This window comes from Ceratotherium simum, chromosome 3 (genome assembly GCF_057802395.1).
Source record: "Ceratotherium simum simum isolate JZ-2026a chromosome 3, ASM5780239v1, whole genome shotgun sequence".
In the NCBI taxonomy this organism is placed as follows: Eukaryota; Metazoa; Chordata; class Mammalia; order Perissodactyla; family Rhinocerotidae; genus Ceratotherium; species Ceratotherium simum.
The window spans coordinates 49470302-49488847 of NC_141902.1; the positions used below are offsets into that span (position 1 = coordinate 49470302).

At 35.5% G+C, this 18546-nt stretch overlaps 1 protein-coding gene across 1 annotated transcript in view; it reads left to right on the forward strand.

The window, feature by feature from the left end:
• The window catches only part of UNC13C (unc-13 homolog C), a 584623-nt gene that overhangs the window by 286363 nt on the left and 279714 nt on the right, over positions 1–18546 (forward strand). Inside the window, 3 exon segments of the mRNA XM_087427449.1 lie at positions 5984–6153; positions 8951–9066; positions 10987–11150. Coding sequence (XP_087283575.1) covers positions 5984–6153; positions 8951–9066; positions 10987–11150 — 450 coding nt within the window.

Here is an 18546-nt window from a genome sequence, read left to right on the forward strand (position 1 = left end):
TACACAAGAATAGGAAAGAGAAAGGAGGTGTTGAAAAGTTGAGTGAACGAACTTATAGTATCTGCACCTTCCGCCTCTTTGGCTATTCAACATTTATGTACAACTTTTCTATCTCTATATTTACTTTAAAAAGAATGAATTCCTCCTCTTCCTTCTGTGGTAGGTAATCCCAAAATTATAGCCAGTTACTGCATTTAGCTTGAAGTCCAGGATCTTTGGGTAGTCTCTCCTTCAGCTCCAGGTTTGGTTCTTTGTGATCCTGGGACCTATAAATTAAAGATAAGTCTTCCTCCAACATTCCCAAAGTGTTATTGCTTATTAAAGTATAAGTTTAGTATAATAAACTTTAGTAAAGTATAACTTTAATAAGTTATACTTATTAAAGTATAAGAAAATTGGATAACAGCAATTTTAAAAGTCTCATTCAGGGGCCGGCCCAGTGGCGCAAGTGGTTAAGTGCACGCACTCACTGTGGCGGCCTGGGGTTCGCTGGTTCGGATCCCCAGTGCGCACTGATGCACTGCTTGTAGAGCCATGCTGTGGCAGCATTCCATATAAAGTTGAGGAAGATGGGCACAGATGTTAGCTCAGAGCCAATCTTCCTCAGCAAAAAGAGGAGGATTGGCATCAGATGTTAGCTCAGTGCTGATCTTCCTCACAAAAATAAAAAATAAAAGTCTCACTCAGTAAGAGGGAAAGTGGGAAATTCATGGCTGTTGTTGGTATCCAGTGTGCTGGACAGGTATAATTAGGACTTCCTGATCCTAGCATCAGAAGTAGTTACTTGGCTAGCCAATCTGGCAGGCCCTGGTATTTCTTTCTGGGTGAATTCCTTTTATCCATTTCCTCTAAGTTCTTGGTTCTACATCTGGGGAGACCTTCCTTGCCTGATTTGTCAAGGCCTACACTCTAGGCAGGTACTGTATAAAGTGAAAATAAATGAAAGAGGGTCTAAAAGTAAATAAGAGACATTACATATGTACAGTAACCGTAAATTGAGACCATCCCAAGAAATCCAAGCATATGGTCTTCTTAGTTGGGAAGAGACTCTACTTGGATCCCACTTCCTATTGCTGTAAGTTCAAGGATCCAGAAATTATGCTAAGTATAGCTGCAGCCAGCCTGAGGCACGTTTTCCAATACTGTTCCTTGAAAAATTTACTAGGCTTCCAGAATATGCGTTTCAAGACAATTTTATGAGTAACCACATAAGCCTGGAAATTTTAACTCTTTCCTACTGGCACCTCTATTCTGACCAATTTTTCTCCCTTAACCTAATGGCTGCTGCCTCAGCCCCTGAAAAATAACATGCCGGGGTGAGAATGCAACACTGTTAATCTAATCTTTGCCACTAAATTCTCCTTCATTGTCAGAATTCTTCCTAAAGGAAGAACCTTCCTAAAGGAAAGGGTTTGAAAAGCCCTGGGGTCACAATTTTATCTCTTTTTGAAGTTGCGCTTAGAAACCTCTGCTTGTATAGGTACATTTTTGTATACAGAAGCAGCTGCCTTATCTCAACCATGCAGGGATACAAATTATGATATTCTCAGTCAATTTATGTTGCAGGACCCAAGCAGAGTGAGGCTCTTTTGGCCTAGCTGCGCTCCCTTGCATCTCTGCTCATGGATTGTCTAAGTTTAGTTTGAATGCCTCTCTACTGTAGTACATTTTTGAAAGCAGCAAAATTTAATAAGTACATGCCATTATTCTGAATTTTATTCCTACCATTCACAGTAATAAAAAAGCTTCAGATGCCATGTGCTTGGAGTTCCAAGGCATAGCAAGCAATAGTTTGATCAGCTATTTTGTTATGGCATTTCAAAATACATTGGCTTTCCAGCCTGTGGCAATTAAATCTTCTCTGTCTGCCTTCATCATCTCCTGTAGAGTCAATTCCACACTTTAAGTTTTGTTATTGAAGCTCCCTTCATTGTTGAAAAATCCCTACATCAGTCAGTATTGAGCTAGACAGTCTGTAGGCAGAGATGCAAGGGAGCACAGCTCTGCCGAAAGAGGCTCCCTCTGCTGTGTCCTGCATGTAAATTGACTGAGAATATCATAATTTGGAACCCTGCATGGCTGAGGAAAGCCAGCTGCTTCTGTAGAAAAAAGTGTACCTATACAAGTACAAACTACCCTTTTGCAACTTTTCTATAAATCTGAAATTATTTTGAATTTTAAAGTTATTGAGTTAAAAAATGAAAAAAGAGAATGAGAAATGCAGAGAGATTCAAATTCCCTTCAGCAAAATCGCTAGTATATATGTAGGTGTACATCATTGATTATTTATATTTGTCCTGAATACATTAATATTATGTACATTTTATTTTCACATTAAAAAAAGAAGAGTTTGGTTGGTTGAATTATCTAACTTCACTAAGCCTCAATTGTGTCTGCACATTAGTAGGTCCTCAATAAATAACTGCTAAATAGGTGACTGAATGAATAGATGGATACATGGATAAGGGCATAGTAAACTCTCGATGGCATAATAAAAACAAAAAATACAGGGGCCAGCCCGGTGGCATAGTAGTTAAGTTCGCGCACTCCGCGTCAGTGGCCCAGGGTTCGCAGGTTTGGATCCCAGGGGCGGACCTACGCACTGCCCATCAAGCCATGCTTTGGCAGCATGCCATATGCAAAATAGAGGAAGATGGGTACTGATGTTAGCTCAGGACTAATCTTCCTCAGAAAAAAAAAGTACAAAACAAATTAATGAAGAAAATAATAGAAATGTAAGCAGCCATTTGGAAGATGTACTTCCACTTGGTACAAAAAAAGAGAGCTATTTCTAATAGAAATTTGGACAGAAAGATAGTATTGTCTTTCTGCTTTATATATATATATATACACACACACACACACACATATATATATACACACACACAAACACACATAATGTATATGTGTACGTAAACATTTATGAATTCTGTACAAGGAGAGGGAGAGGTTATAATGTATGTATGTGTATATGTATATATGTATGTACATATATACATACATGCATACATATATGTTATTACTGTTTTATATGAATTACTATTCGTGTATATATTTAACTAGCTAAAAATATTTACCTTAAATTTATAACAAAAACTAAGGCCTCAAATATTCTTCTTCACAAAGAGACAGGATATTTTTATCTTGCTAAAGAATAGATTCTAGAAATATTTACCAATCTTTATTCCAATCTTTATTATCTAGAGCTTGCTATTTATTGTACCTATTTTTTACAGGGAAAAAATATATTAGATCTCTGTCTCCTAGGACTTACATGAACTCTGGTGATTTATTTTATCAAAAGGTGACAAGAGAAGATTTCTTTCTGATTTTGTAATGTTGTGTGTTTTAAGTTTATGGCAAAGATAACTATTTTTCCTGATACTCTAAGTTTTCTTTACTTTTTCTAAGATAAAGATGAGGCAAATGGGCTGGTAGTTGTATTTTTGTTTCTACAATGACGTTTTTTCTTTTTGATAGTAAAGAAATTAAAATTTTAGTCATGTTTAATATAAATTTTCAGTAAACTGCCAAAGATTTCACTATCTAAATATCCTTGCTGCCGTTATTTCAGGTGTGTGTTTAGCTGTGAAACTTGCAGAACTTCTTTGATAAATATAATATTTCTAAGAATGATAAAATTATTTTTCCTTCAAATATTGTAAAGGGGATTTTATTTTGGCAAAACTTTGCAGATTTTTTTCATGAATAATTTTTGAATGTCAGATGTATGCTAGAAACTGTCAAGAATAGATATATTACCAAACATAGGCTCTAACTTCAAAAAGAACTATGGCGTAATGACATTATAATAATAATGACTAATATAGATCAAATACTATGTGTCTGTCCCTGTACTCACTGCTGTAAGACATTATTTCACTTATTTTCCATACATATCTTCTAAGATAGGTATCATTACGTCCATTTATAGATAAAGAAACTGAGATTCATAGAAGTTAAGTCAGGTGAAATTAGTTAGTAGTTCTCCACTCTATCAGATCCAATGACCCCTTTTTATATAAAATAATTCATAATGACTTTTTTATGCTGAAACAAAATAATATATAATTTAATCTATCAATATAATTTCAAATAATCAATACAATGTTCCAACTATTACATGAAGGAGAAATAAAAGTATTTTAATATGTAAGAGTCAGACACAACTACTCTAGAATACATAATTTAGTAGACAAATGCTTTCATCTGTTGGTAGAATTAGCATGTATGTGACCGTCTCAATCACAGACTGATACAAATACTTTGATTCAAGTACTTTGAATGGTTTTGGCATTGGTAATGCAATTTCTTAAAATGGAAAACAGCCTTTGGTAAAGTTCTAAACAGAAATAACAACAAAAATCTTCCTTTGATTAGCAATTTACATGCTAGTTGTTTTCCAGGAAATTTTAGTATCTAGGAAAACATGCAAAAGAGTTGGTGTTTTTATGTAAAAGAGTTAAGTCCCAAGCTGAGGTAATTGTCAATGGGTTTTGCATCTTCATTAGTTCTTTGAGTCATTTCAGATCATGCAGACTGCTCTGTAGATGGCAGAGTGTGTAAATCCCTGGCCTAGACCACTGAATGCCAATAGTGCCCCTTAATGTTTATAGCAACCAAAAATATCCTAGAAATTGCCAAAATGCTGTGTTGAAAACTACATTATATAGAAATTTCTACGTTATGTAGAAATAGTTGGGTTAAAATTTGCACATTGGCATGCCAGACTCCAAATCTCATTCTTAAGTGTGCTATATTGTCTTGCCTCATGGGTTAATGGGAGAGATAGTATACTGTCTGGAGTTCTTAAATGGCTTTTGTACCGTAAGCCCATTTGGCAATCTGGTCAAGACTATGGACCTTTTTCAAAATTATATATTTTTTAAATGCCTAAAATAAAATACACAGAATTGAAAAGAAAATAATTCTTTTGAAAAATAGTTTTAGTGGAGTAATGGTAGTTATAAATAATATTACAAGTTTCATAACACTTGTAAACTTATATGTTAATATCTGTAGTTTTATTGGTGATAGAAATCTTCCAGCTACTGATAGTGCTGTGGTTTGTTGCCCGTGCTAATAATTGAAGGAAAATAAAGATGATATTGTTTTATTGTTTTTTTAATCCAAATTTGGGGATGCCCAGAACTCATCCACTGACCCCAGGTTGAAGACCCCTGTGCTAGAGTGAACGCATGTACAGAGTAAATTGGGAGCCCAGAGTTGATCATCCTAACTGTTCAATAGCTGTCAAAAAAGTTACGTAGAGCAGGTGACTAGCTGATTCTTAAAGAACGACTGGTTAGCAGGCAGAGAAGCATAGGAAAGAGTGTATACAAAAGCTATAGAGTCAGGAAAGACAAATATGTGTGGTCAATACTAAATGGTTTGCTTCAAGAAGAAGGAGTGGAGGAAACTGGAAATAAGAGATGAATTAAAATGTGTGGTTTACTGTTAAAAGCAAAAGAATTTTGCTCTAATTCTGCTTGATTTAATGATATCTTTTATGCTTACTGGGATTTTTAGTTTATCAACTACTTGCACATAACTACATTGTTATTTTATGCTCTGTGACATCCACTTTGTCAACATCCATTGCAATAAAATTAGCTTTATATTTATGGTGCAGAATTTTCTGCACATAGATATTATGTTCTAGATAACTGTTGCAAATAGAAAATATGTCATAGAGAAAATACCCCAAACAAAGATTTTTGACCCATATTTGACCCTAGTTCAGTTAAGAGAAATAGGCTGGGATAGGATAGGATTTCCCTTATTAATATTATTTAACTAATGCAACATTTCTTCAATATCTCTGATACCTGCAAGATGGATGGAATGGGTCAGTGGGAAATCTCATTTATAATGTAATATACTATGACTTTTTGGATTAGATAGATTTAAAATAAGTTGCTAACATCGAATGCCGTTTAGAGCAGTTATGAATGGTTGTTAACTTAACCACATTTATTTTCAGTGAGTGCCATAACTCCACAGATCGAATCAAAGTCAGAGTCTGGGATGAAGATGATGACATTAAGTCCAGAGTCAAGCAACATTTCAAAAAGGAGTCAGATGATTTTCTGGGACAAACAATTGTAGAAGTGAGGACCTTGAGTGGAGAAATGGATGTCTGGTACAACTTAGGTGACTATTTTTATACCTACTTGAAAAAAAGTTAAATAAAATTCCAGAATATCTGTGGTATGTATTATATTGCCATATAAGTACAAATAACCAATGTCTTTCTAGAACATTCTGTTTGATTTTAGGCTGTTCAGTTTCCTTAAAAACTAAAGGTGATAATTATTTATTCAAACTCAGTATTATTGAAAGATGTTGGTAAATTTGAAATGAAAAGAGAAAAGCCTTTCAGAGAATCAACTAGGTGTCTTTTAGGAGAAAAATATCCTGTTCTTAATTTTTAATTCATAAAATATACCTTCAAAAACTTTTGCCAAATGTATAGAAAACAAATAATCAACCCATGACCTAATGCTGTTTGACTTATTTCCTTTTGGTCTCTTAATGAAATTTTGGCAATAAAGGAAAAGTGTATTTTGGCTATCTTTCAAGTGATGATATAAAAGTAGGCTTTAGTTGGCAAAGCCAAGTACATATGTGGATTTATGCTTACTCTGATGATGAAGATATTTAGAATATGTTTAATTGGCATGATTTTTAAATGAAATTTTATTTTCGAACCAAGAATTAAAGATAAGTTTTAATTTGACTTTTACTAGATTGAATAATAACCAATATTCAGTGCTGATTTAATAATTGTAAAAATATATGGATTACCTCAGTTTCTGTAAAGGACATGATCTAAGATTTCTTAATTATGTCATCTAAAATGTTTTAATTAAATTTTTAAGGGCTGTTTGTTAATCAAAGAAATGTTTACACAGTCCCAGGATTACAAAGAGTTTCCATTTAAAATATGAATATATTTTAGTTAATTAAAGAGTGATTTTGGCTTTTTAAAAACCTACATACTTCAAGTAATGTACTATTTGACAAAATAAAGGGTTGAATTCACATAGAACTAATGAAACTCTAAATTACATAATAATTTAGAGGAGGAAAGATATGTAACTTATCTGGACACAAATGACTCAAGCTAGACTAAGAACTCAGTATCAAAAAATATTTTAAAGAAATCTTCCTTAAAGAAAATTAATGCTTCTACACTATTGGCATGCAATTTTTACCTCAGTTATAATGATTATCCTCCTGTATCTTGTTTATACTATTAAATAACTTTATTTATGAAAACAGAGATGTTAGGCAAGGGTAAACTTCAGGCCATTAACTCTGTGTAATACTCATGAAAAGTGTTTTAATTAAAATGGTTTACCTATGTATAGACTTTTCTTCTATAATAAGTTAGCATATCCTTGAATTGAGGCCGTTAAAATTCAAAGCAGAAATTTCTCAAATTGTTCTTTTGACAAAATGTACATGAGTATATTCAGTTTGCCATGGAACTTGAATGTACTGTTAGTAAAATCAGCTATCCAGCTCTTCTGCTGAAACTGTCCTTCAGTCTATGGAGAGGAAAGTATGATGCAACACGACATGGAAACCTTTGCCTGCGCACCCTCAGTTTGCACTTTTATGCCCTCATTGCTGATGTTTAATCTTTTTAAAGAGAGGGAGAGGGGGAGGGAGGACAGGTTTTAGCTTTGTGTAAAATCCCTCAGTGGATTCAATCCACATAAGTACCGTATGTTCGTTCTTTGTACAACATTTCTCCTTCCTGATCATTTAGAATTCATTCCACCATATAGAGGACTTGGCAAAAAGCCCTGGACATCCAAGCAGAACCTGTGTCCCATGGATCCATTGGAATGATAGTTAACATCAAAGAACCAGTAATGCTCTGCTGGGGCTCTGGAAAGAGATCTGTGACAAAAAGATCCTAGGACTTGCATTTCTCTTGGCCCCAGCAGAGAACTTTAATATTTGTTGAGAATCAACGATCTCTCAGCTGGTAGGAGAAACTCTCACAATCCTGTCACTCCTAAGGGAAGAATCTTGGCAACACCATAACTATTAATATTAACAATGAAAAGTCAGCAGACATTCTACAAGAAGAAAGTACACTTCACAATTTAACTTTATCTTATATGGGTAAAAATAAAGTTATGCTTACAAAGAGGGTCAGTTAAAGAAGTCTTCACCACTGACCTTGTGTCACTCTACGTTTTTATATTTCACTTGTGAAGCGGGTAAGTTTTCCTCTTTATGTTTTATCCGTGAAGTGGGTGTCAAAAGTAGGTCTGCTACCTACATTCACACTCTAGGAATTTTATGACTATGCTTTTATTTGTCTCAAAGCTACTGATCAGTTCATATTGGACACGTGTGCACATACGCGCACACACACAGTATTTGACTAAATTGACTACATATTGATTCATTAAAATAAAGAGTTAATCCAGCGCTCATAAGTAAACACAGGCTGTGACTGTAGGTCTTTATGAATCACTGACAAAAAAATCTATTCACAGATTTTTTTTTTGTTAGCCAGAGCTTTGACTCATCTTTTCAAGCACAGAAAGAGAAATGGAAGCTTTTAGGTAAAATACTATCCTGGTTAGTTTTATCTTTAAGTTATGTTGCTTTTAATTGCCCAAATAGTTAATTTAATTTCATTGTAGAAACTGATCAAGTACACAGAAATTTATATCAGAATGACAGGATCTTTTGATTGAGCTTTTCTATTTGAAGTATCTATAATGCAATTTGGTAATCACAGTGACACATTGGGCACATTATTTTAAATCGTACTTGGTAGAATCATCATAGTTAGTCAATAATAACACCTGATCTAGAAAAATGGCTTTTAGCAATGTAAGCCTTTTTTTAAGCTTTTGAGAGCTTGTATGAGAAATATGCTATTGTCAAAAATGACGGACCAGTTACTTTTTTGCTTCATCAGAGAAACGGACAGATAAGTCAGCTGTATCTGGGGCCATTCGATTGAAAATCAATGTGGAAATAAAAGGAGAGGAGAAGGTTGCTCCATATCATATACAATATACATGTTTACATGAGGTAAGTAAATTGAATTGTATTAATAATAAAATCTAGAAAATAAATTGGTCTTGATTATGGATCATACAACAAAACATTTGGTTTAAAAATATAATTGAATTAGGTTTGTGGAGTTGTTCCTGGAGTTCTTACTCTATACCAAAGCAGGTGATGTGCTAGGCTATCATACAGCCCGTGTATTGCCCCCCGAAGAGAGGGAGGGTGTCCTCTAAGGAGAGTTTAGAACAAGCACATGAGGCAGGTATTAATAAACAAGGCAATAAGATGATAATGAATAAGTAGAACAAATTAAATTACCATTCTTTCAAGGAGAAAGAAGAATGTTAAAAAGCATTCATTGAAGAAATGTCATGACAAATATTTGGAAGAATTAAACATATAATACTTTAGTAATACAGGGGAGGATGCAAATCATGATTGTTTTTGAGAACTCTGATTTAGTGTGCAGATTTTATTGAAGATTTAATTAGGAGTATTGCTTATAACTAGAAATATAAAAATACTGATGTTGTATCAATGGCTTTTGGGAGCCAATGTAATAAGCAGTATTTTTTTCCGCATACAACAAAGAGCTTTATTCATATTGAACCCTCCTCCATTTTAACTACCCTTTCCACAAACATATCTGGATATGGAGAGTATCAGAATGTAGTTACCCACCCACGGATAGTAGAGAATATACCCACCCAAAAGGTAGGGTCTGGTTGGCATAGAGAGAGGTAGAGATCACAAATGTGAACCTAAAGGGCAAAATCACCAATTCCCTGTCGTGCCTCAGTGTAGAGACACAGACAATCTTGAACTTCCATTGGATGCTTTGCAGCTCAGAGCTTAGTTAGAGGTGTCACCAGAGCTTTCCTCTGATGCAAATTACACTTGTCCCATGTATCAAAAAATATAAGGTGAAGCTAAGGAACATATCTTTTTCCACATTCAAAGAGGTAAAGAGAAAGTACCTTCCTAAGACAGAAAAAGACAGCTGAGAGAATCTTTGCTCTTTGCATATTATTTTTTCTAAATATACCTATGAAAATTTATATTTGTAATTATTTGCACCTTTGTTTTACTAAAGGAATGAGGAACAGTATTTAAGTCATTTACACATTGCACAGTAATTAGACATAAGACCTAGGCTTAATTTCCTGACTACAATCTGGCCAGTGATATCATTCCTTCAAGAAAGGTGGTTCCATTTTCAGACCAATAAAAGGAAATCCCTTGAACTGGCAGGATGAGGAGCCAACTCTACCCTTAAAGTGTGGGCACCAAAGATTTGGGATCAGAGGAAAAGTATTATGCTTTGCTTTTCAGAGTCTTTTCTGCTGGTCCAAGACCCAAAAAGAACTGAAATCCAAGAAAGGATCCTTCAGTGACCCAAGCTGCATCTATGTAGCAGTTCCTAAACTTGTTAGAAGCAACAACAAATTGTGCACAGTGATTCTTTTTCATTTTAAAATTCTCAAGCATTCATTTTCAACCTCAGTTCACTGCTCTGACTCCTACTACTTTTGCAGCCAAAGCCCTTTAGTATCATTTACATACCTAGATTCTGTATTAACATAGCCAAAATCACCTTATTCATCCAGGGCTCTATAATTTACTCAGAGCACATAAATGCAAAATACATTCTAGCATATAGAAATGTTTACATGCAAAAACTTATGCTTCTTTCTAAAATGATTTGGTATGTATGAAACATTTGAATCATTGATTCTGTACAGACCCAGGCAGAAATAAAATCAGGATTTGCATAAAGGTGAGGTGAGTTAGAATAAAACTCCATGATATTCCTATTGCTTATAGATGCAGATGAAACTTAGATGCAATTACAATACAAGTATAATTTACTGAAAGTTACAGTTAAATATTTCTGTCCTGTTCTGAGGAATTACTGAACATTTGAAAACTGCTTACTTTTAGAATCTGTTCCATTACTTGACTGAAGTGAAATCTAATGGTGGAGTAAAAATCCCAGAGGTCAAAGGGGATGAAGCCTGGAAGGTTTTCTTTGATGATGCTTCCCAAGAAATAGTTGATGAATTTGCCATGCGTTATGGGATTGAATCCATTTATCAAGCTATGACGTAAGTACTTTAGAACATTTACATGATCAAAAATCTCTGTTGAAATCGAAAGGAAAAAAGAAGAGCGTTCATCTTTCTTCTAATTGAAATGAAATTTTGATTAAAAAGATGCTTTCATTTTAATGTGCTGGTTTGATGCTGGCTACCCTGTCTCTTACAGCTATAAAGTATTAAGGATTTGGTAATTCACTGGCACAATCTTCTGTTCCCAAAGTGTAGTCTTTTGACTAGCAGCATTAGCAGCCCCTAGGAACTTAGACATGCAAATTCTCCACCTTACCCCAGACTACCAAATCAGAAACCTTGAAGAGGATGCCCAGAGATTTGTGTTTTAACAAGCCCTGCAGGTGATCCTCATCCACTCTAAAGTTTGGGACCCAATGCTTTATTTGATATCTGAGGAAACTCAAGTCTGGTAATTGAAGTGCATTATCCAAGGTTAAAAGGCTATTAGTCTCAGAGACACATCTAGAGCCATTAAGGTATCTTGACCCTAACATTAGACTATATCCTTCCGGGGCCGGCCCGGTGGCGCAAGCGGTTGGGTGCACGCGCTCCGCTGCGGCGGCCCGGGGTTCGCTGGTTCGGATCCCGGGTGTGCACTGACGCACTGCTTGGCAAGCCATGCTGTGGCGGCGTCCCATATAAAGTGGAGGAAGATGGGCACAGATGTTAGCCCAGGGCCGTTTTCCTCAGCAAAAAAAGAGGAGGATTGGCGGATGTTAGCACAGGGCTGATCTCCTCACAAAAAAAAAAAAAAAAAAGACTATATCCTTCCTTCCTATATTTATGCCAGTGTTGCTAATTCAGTAAAACCAAGATTTATTGAGCACCCGTAGAACCCGTAAATGTGGTACTACAGAAGTGACTCAGACAGACACATAATCCTTACTGAGGAGTTTCAGTAAGGACTTAGAATTGAGTTATTACTTGCCCATAGTTTACCTTTTGAAACCTGGTCTACATTGTAAGTGCAATTTTGTTCAGATATATACCATACATAATAAGTAAACTACTTATGTACATAAGAGGACTGTTTTTGCATTCTAATGATCAGATCATATTTTCATCTGAACCGAATAGATACTGGCCCAGGTCAGTCATTTTCAACCATCTTAATAATGGATTTGGATTGGATCAAAATTAGTGCTCTTCTTCAAAGTTTACTGTTCATAGCGTTTAATCACCAGTCATAATTCTAGAAAGCATATGTAAGAATACTTTTTTTAAAAAATTTCTGACAGAGAAAGTGTGTGTGCTTTTTCAGTTTACAGAATGTCCTAATGCTAAATAGTAAAGACATAGATTCTTAGACATGAAAAGGAACTTAGAGGTCACCCGATTGAACCTCCCTCCAAATCAGGAAACCCTGTTATTGCATTTCTGACAGGTAATCATCATCCCTCTACTTGCTCACTTCCAGTAACAGGGAGCTCATGACTTGTGAGGCAACCTATTTTGTAATTGGGCAGCCACAATGGAGTCTGTGAGTTTGCCATATACTCTGCCCCATGTCAATGGATATAATAATTCCGGAGAACACTTGGTATAAAATTTGAGCACAATTAAAACACAATTATGATTAACAGTCTAAAGTAAAGGAAATGAACTGTTTTGCCAAAAAAGAGCTATGTTTAAAAAAAAATGTTTCGGGAAAGAATCCCAGTAAAAGAAAGGATCAAGTTAAATTTATTCCAAAATATCTCTGTGTGCTGATGTCGGATTTCTTCATTTACATCTTTCTTATATTCTGAGAAGCACAATCACATTAATATAGAAAAATGGTAAATGTATGATAGTTTAAAAGAGGAGAATCATCCCTCCATTTTATCACTTGTATTTTTCTCTTACCTTTTAACCTAAGTAAACAATAACAAGAAAAAAATATTTTTAGATACTTATTTGGTATCAAGTGATCTGCAGGTGAATTGGGTCCTCCTCCTATTTGTAAGACTCAGTTTTGACAAAGTTCTCACTCACACTAGAAAACAGCATAAAGGAGGCATCAGCAAAAACTGTTTTCTGTAAAGGGCCAGATAGTAAATATTCTCAGCTTTGTGGGTGCTACAGTCTCTGCCACAAATGCCCAGCTCTGCACTCCTAGTGCAAACACAGCTGTAGATATTAAGTAAACAAATGGGCGTGGCCGTGTTCTGATAAAAAATTTATTTTAAAAACAAAAATTATGATCTTAGATTGCCAACCGCTGCTCTCAAGAGTGAAAGCAAGGCAGATAGGCATAAGGAAAAACAACGCCTTCTTTTTGTGATAAATTGACAAATGCACTTTGATGATAACAAAATGTGGCAGACTGTATCTACTTCTAATTATACGTTTGATTTGATATTGATATTTGTATTTATTAAATGTTTCTCTTAGCGTTGACTACTGACCAAGATGGTCTTCACATTTCCCTCAGCTTGACATAACTTTAGACAGGCTTCCTTCTGCCTCTAGGCACCTGGCCTCTCCCTCACCTTGGCTCTTACAGAATCCGGAAAGTCTAACCCCAGAAGCCCCTGACCTCCCTTTCCTTAGAGCATTTACTTTAGAAAACTTATAATTTTAAATACTTTCTCTGCCCCTTTGGGATGTAAACGTTTTAAAAGTCTCTTAGGGGTTTTACAAGCCAGAACTAGCTTTCTGAAGGACCTGGAGCCATCCCTTTCAAATGTAATCAACAAGAAAGACAGGCCCCTGTCTCCTGGTCTCTGTGGGAGGGTAGGTGCCTTGCTCCAAGTTGTAATTCTACCTCCTGTCATGAGGATAAAATTTTATTTCTCTTTTGGGTAAGGCCAGTTGGCAAACACAGGTGACTAGGATTCCCCCCACTCCAGCTCTTAGAAACTCTCCCCTCCATGTCCCGCTCAGCTCTTAAAAACTTTCCCATCTTTTATTTCACTGGAGTTCAGTTCAGACTGAGTTCTGGTTTCTCTTCTCCATTGCATAGCCTTGAATAAAATTTTTCTTGCCTATTTAACTATGTCCAGTACAATTTTTGCTTTCATAATACAAAAATTACCATCTCACCAGGATAAAAACTGAAATTTCTATTGTTTCACAGTCTAACTCCTAGAAAAATTTACTACCAACCTGGATATGATCTCTCCATGGACTATTCATTGGTGATCATTACTTGTTGAAAATTAATTACTTTTATAGAAGACTACACACATATCCATTTTATATCAATGTTAATATTATAATTATATGTATATTTAAGAGAGATAATAGAATGGAGTCACTTGGAGGGAAACTTGAATTCTCTTCAAAGATTTGCAAATTAAAATCTTGAATCGAGGTGTCATATTTTTTATTACTGCCTTATAAGAAGTTCTGAGTGCATGATAGAAACTCAATATGTATTTGTAATTGAATAAATCAGAAACGGAAGTTGTTTATCAAAATTACGTTTATTTTCAAATTCTCCTGGTATATCTCTTCATGTCAGAAGTTTTCAGTTGCCAAAAGCAAGCAAAGTGGAATGGAAAAGTTTAATTAAGCCGGTGTAGGTATTTTACCATTCATGTTGCATTTAAGAGTTTTAGAGCATACCATATTGATTGATCGTTTCTAATAACTTGGAGAAGTTTCGGAGTACTGACATTCTTCTGTCAAGTGTTGAAATACAACTTTCAGAGATGCTTTTGGCCATATCCTCCAAAGGATACTTTTGCAATCGAACTGTAACTTAAGTCCTAACCTATTGTTGGCCAATGAGTAACTCAACTAACAAAAAGAAAAAAAAACAGTTCACGAATTAGCAACCATATGTTTTAATTTAAAAAACTGGTTACTTATTGAATTAGTATTTTTCTGTTCTGAAACCTTGCTTTAGGGGACCAAAACAACAACAAAACATAGAACTAGACATGTCAGGCTTATCTCAGAAGTATTTCCTCTTAATTTTTAAAAACACAAAATTGAGGAACTCAGCTTCAAGGAAGAAATGAATGTCCTGTCTGTGTAGTAAGGACACTTACAAGTTTGGGAAAGGATAAATCTGCTTAATTCTTGTGGACTTTGCTAGACACCATTTGATCAGAAAAAGAAATCAGATTGCAGTTTCTTTTGATATTTAAAGTCCTCTTATGCTTAGCCAAACCCCCAGGTAACTTTCTCTTTTAATAGAGATTGCTTGGTTTCTTTTTAAGATACTCCCATTTCTTTGAAGATGGATTTAGAGCAGAAATAAATAAAGGGGAAGTGTGTATTAAGTCAGAGAGTCTGCTTGTACATTATTAAATTTCCCTCTTGTGTATTTCTCATCATAAGAAGGAGGCTGAATCTATTTTGCTGGTAAATAACCTGAGCATTAATACCGAATTTCCCAGTCCTCCAAGGTACCTCTTGCTTACTGTAAATGCTCTCTCTTTTAACCACGGAACATTTTCTATGAGGACACAATTTATTAGCCCTATTTGTTGTATGAAAATGTATCCTTTGTTTTGGAGCATTTATGAATAAGAGGAAAGGGATTACAATTTTCCTATTTGGGCGAGTGATTGATCAGGGACCTGGAGGATTTGTTCCCACATGGTAAATGCAACCATCCATCCAAAATAAAAGGAATTTTCCAATTTATGACAGTAAGAATGAGAGTCTGTTCCCTTTCTCAAAGGAGCACACTCTTCCACATATTTAGCATCATGAGGTCGGGCACAGAGCCTGTTTCCATCATGAGAATTTTGGGAGTCCTTGATGCTTTTTATCTATCTAGGCAAACATATATGTTTTTAATAATATTCTGACAACCAACTCTTCCTTGAACACAAGCAGGGAATTTCTTGTCAAGTATTAAGAAATAAATTGTCCTCTGGAGGTGATTTCTGTCAAACAAATACATTTTAACTCAATATTTAATGAGTCTTTCATTTATTGTAAAATGAAGCCCAAGGTGTCTCACAAAATCTGAGATTCTGTTAGACTGGAGTCATGCCTCTAACATATCAAATAAGAGAAAACCATTAGGTCATGGTTTTTTACCTTGTCATGCTTAACAAACAACCTGTACTTTGGCACTGGCCATCTTAATCTAATTTATATTTGAACCAGAACTGTTGGGATACAGTTTACATTAAAGCCACTTGCCTATTTTAGCTGCTTGAGCCATGAGCCTGCTTTGTAAGGAGGGTGTTGCTTAATTGAATCACTCATTCCTTTAACAAATATTTATTGTAGTGCCTACCATGTGCCAGAAAGTTTTCTAGGCACTGAGGATACATCAGGAAACAAGAAGTCAAAGTCCAGTCTCTCATGGAGCACACATTCCAGAAGATGTAATTTATTTATTTGAGAGACAGTTTCTGAGTATCTAAAGATGAGGATTTATACAAGGCAATGGGGATATAGTGATAAAAGATAGGTCTTGCCCCCAGTGAGCTCCTAATCTAAGGGGAAGAGAAGAGAAATTAAATAATAACAAGACAGTATAATAGAGGTATGTATGGGTGCTGTAGGAGCACAGACCTGGAGGGACTGAATCCAGGCACAGACAAGGAGAGGTGTCAGAGAAAGCTGATGGGCAGCCTGAGGGTCTCATCCTTACTTGCTCGTCAACTTCGATCATTCCTTTAAAGTCTATGCATTTCATTACTTTCCTGTCCCACACCACTGCCCTCATATCCAAAACCCCCCTAACTGAGCTTAAGCAATCTATAACATCGATGAAAAGCTATGATGCTTTTGGACAAACGAGAAGTGATCCTTCAATGTTGGAGCCCCTCTTTAGTGAAAAGGGTGAGTAAAATATTTACTTATCACTGATATGCATGCTAATCTGAATTTTGGGGAGCAAATGTGATAAATATTGTTTTAGTGTATTTCTAACATCAGGAATACAGATGTTTTCTTTCATCTTGTATTATTTCTCTGAAATCTCTCCTAAGGACTCAAAAATCATTGTCTTCTTTTTAGTGCTTCTTTCCAATCACCCTGCTTTTATTTTTATTAAAAAATAATCGATTTTTAAATCTTTTGAATCAAAGATTCATTGTCAACTGTCCATGAAAACGTAGTGAGTCAGATGATTCTCTTATTTTTTTCCATCACGATGTCTACAAAACAATAGCAAGTGAGCTGAATCTAGATGTGTTCTTTGAAATACACATGATTTCCCAATATTTTGCCAATAATATTTTGAGAATTTATGGTTGATAATATAGTAGTTGCTTCAGCTGAAAACATGCCAGTAGCTATTTCATTATTGGCAAATTAAGCATCATCTCTTTGGAGTTTGTTACTCTAATTTTTCCCATGGAACTGAGATTTCATTTGTTAAATTGAATTGAACAAATTTCATTTGTTAAACTAACCCCGTTTTCTTGCAAAAGCAAAGTCAAGTGATTTTAACATTATTAATCCATTGTTTTTAATCATGTCTTTGCAGAGAAATATTAAGCATTCCCAGAGATTACAATAGTACTTTTTGACCTATTTTATTTGAAGGTGTACTTTTGAAGGAGTGGTTTGCTGCAGGGATGTACTCAGTCATTTTAAATTGCTAATTGTACTTTTAATCTTGTTTCCCCTCTCCTGCTTAGAATAATTTAAGTAGTATTGGAACGGCAGCCTTTAAAAGGAAATGATTTTCAAGGAGATGGTTAGGAGCAAGAAAATTTGCCTTGGCAGTAACCATGCATAAAGAAAGGGCGCACATAAACTCAGAGGCAGACACTAGCCAAATCAAAGACCGTGTAGCAGTCTGTAAGCTGAAAACTCTCAAAGAGCAAAGGATGCCTCTGGATGACTCCCTTGTGCCCTACTTTCTGGTCATCCCTACTAACCATGGGCTGCAGTGGAATCAAATGTTGATGGTAGGAGTAAGCAATGTGTATGGCTGGACACAACGTGTGATCTGTACTCAGAGATGCATAGCACATTAAATCTTGTAAGGATTAGATCTTCTAACAGCCCTTTCATTTTACAAATGGAGAAACTAAATCTAGGAATGATGCAGTTACCCTTCTAAGGTCACAGAATAGGGCTGGGATGAGAATGAATCGTCTCTATGCCATGGTACCTATAACTCTAAGGTGGCCACTCAGAATCTCTCTATCCCTCAACTCCACCCTCCCAACATATAAAAAAAGGTAATTTACTAACCATCTGTTCACGGTTTCCAAGAAGTGTAACTGCTAACCCTGATTAATACTTTTCCTTCTTTGAAATTGTTCTCTTTTTTTCCTTTTTTCCTTCTATCATCTAAGAAATGTGTACTTTGATGCATACTACTATCTTTATTATATCAACTGCCTAATCATTTACCATTTAGGGTTAAAAGTGAACGTGGAAAGGGAAGTTCAGGGGCTGGCCCTGTGGCATAGTGGTTACGTTCAGTGCACTCCACTTCAGCGGCCCAGGTTCATGGGTTCAGATCCTGGGCCAGGACCTACAC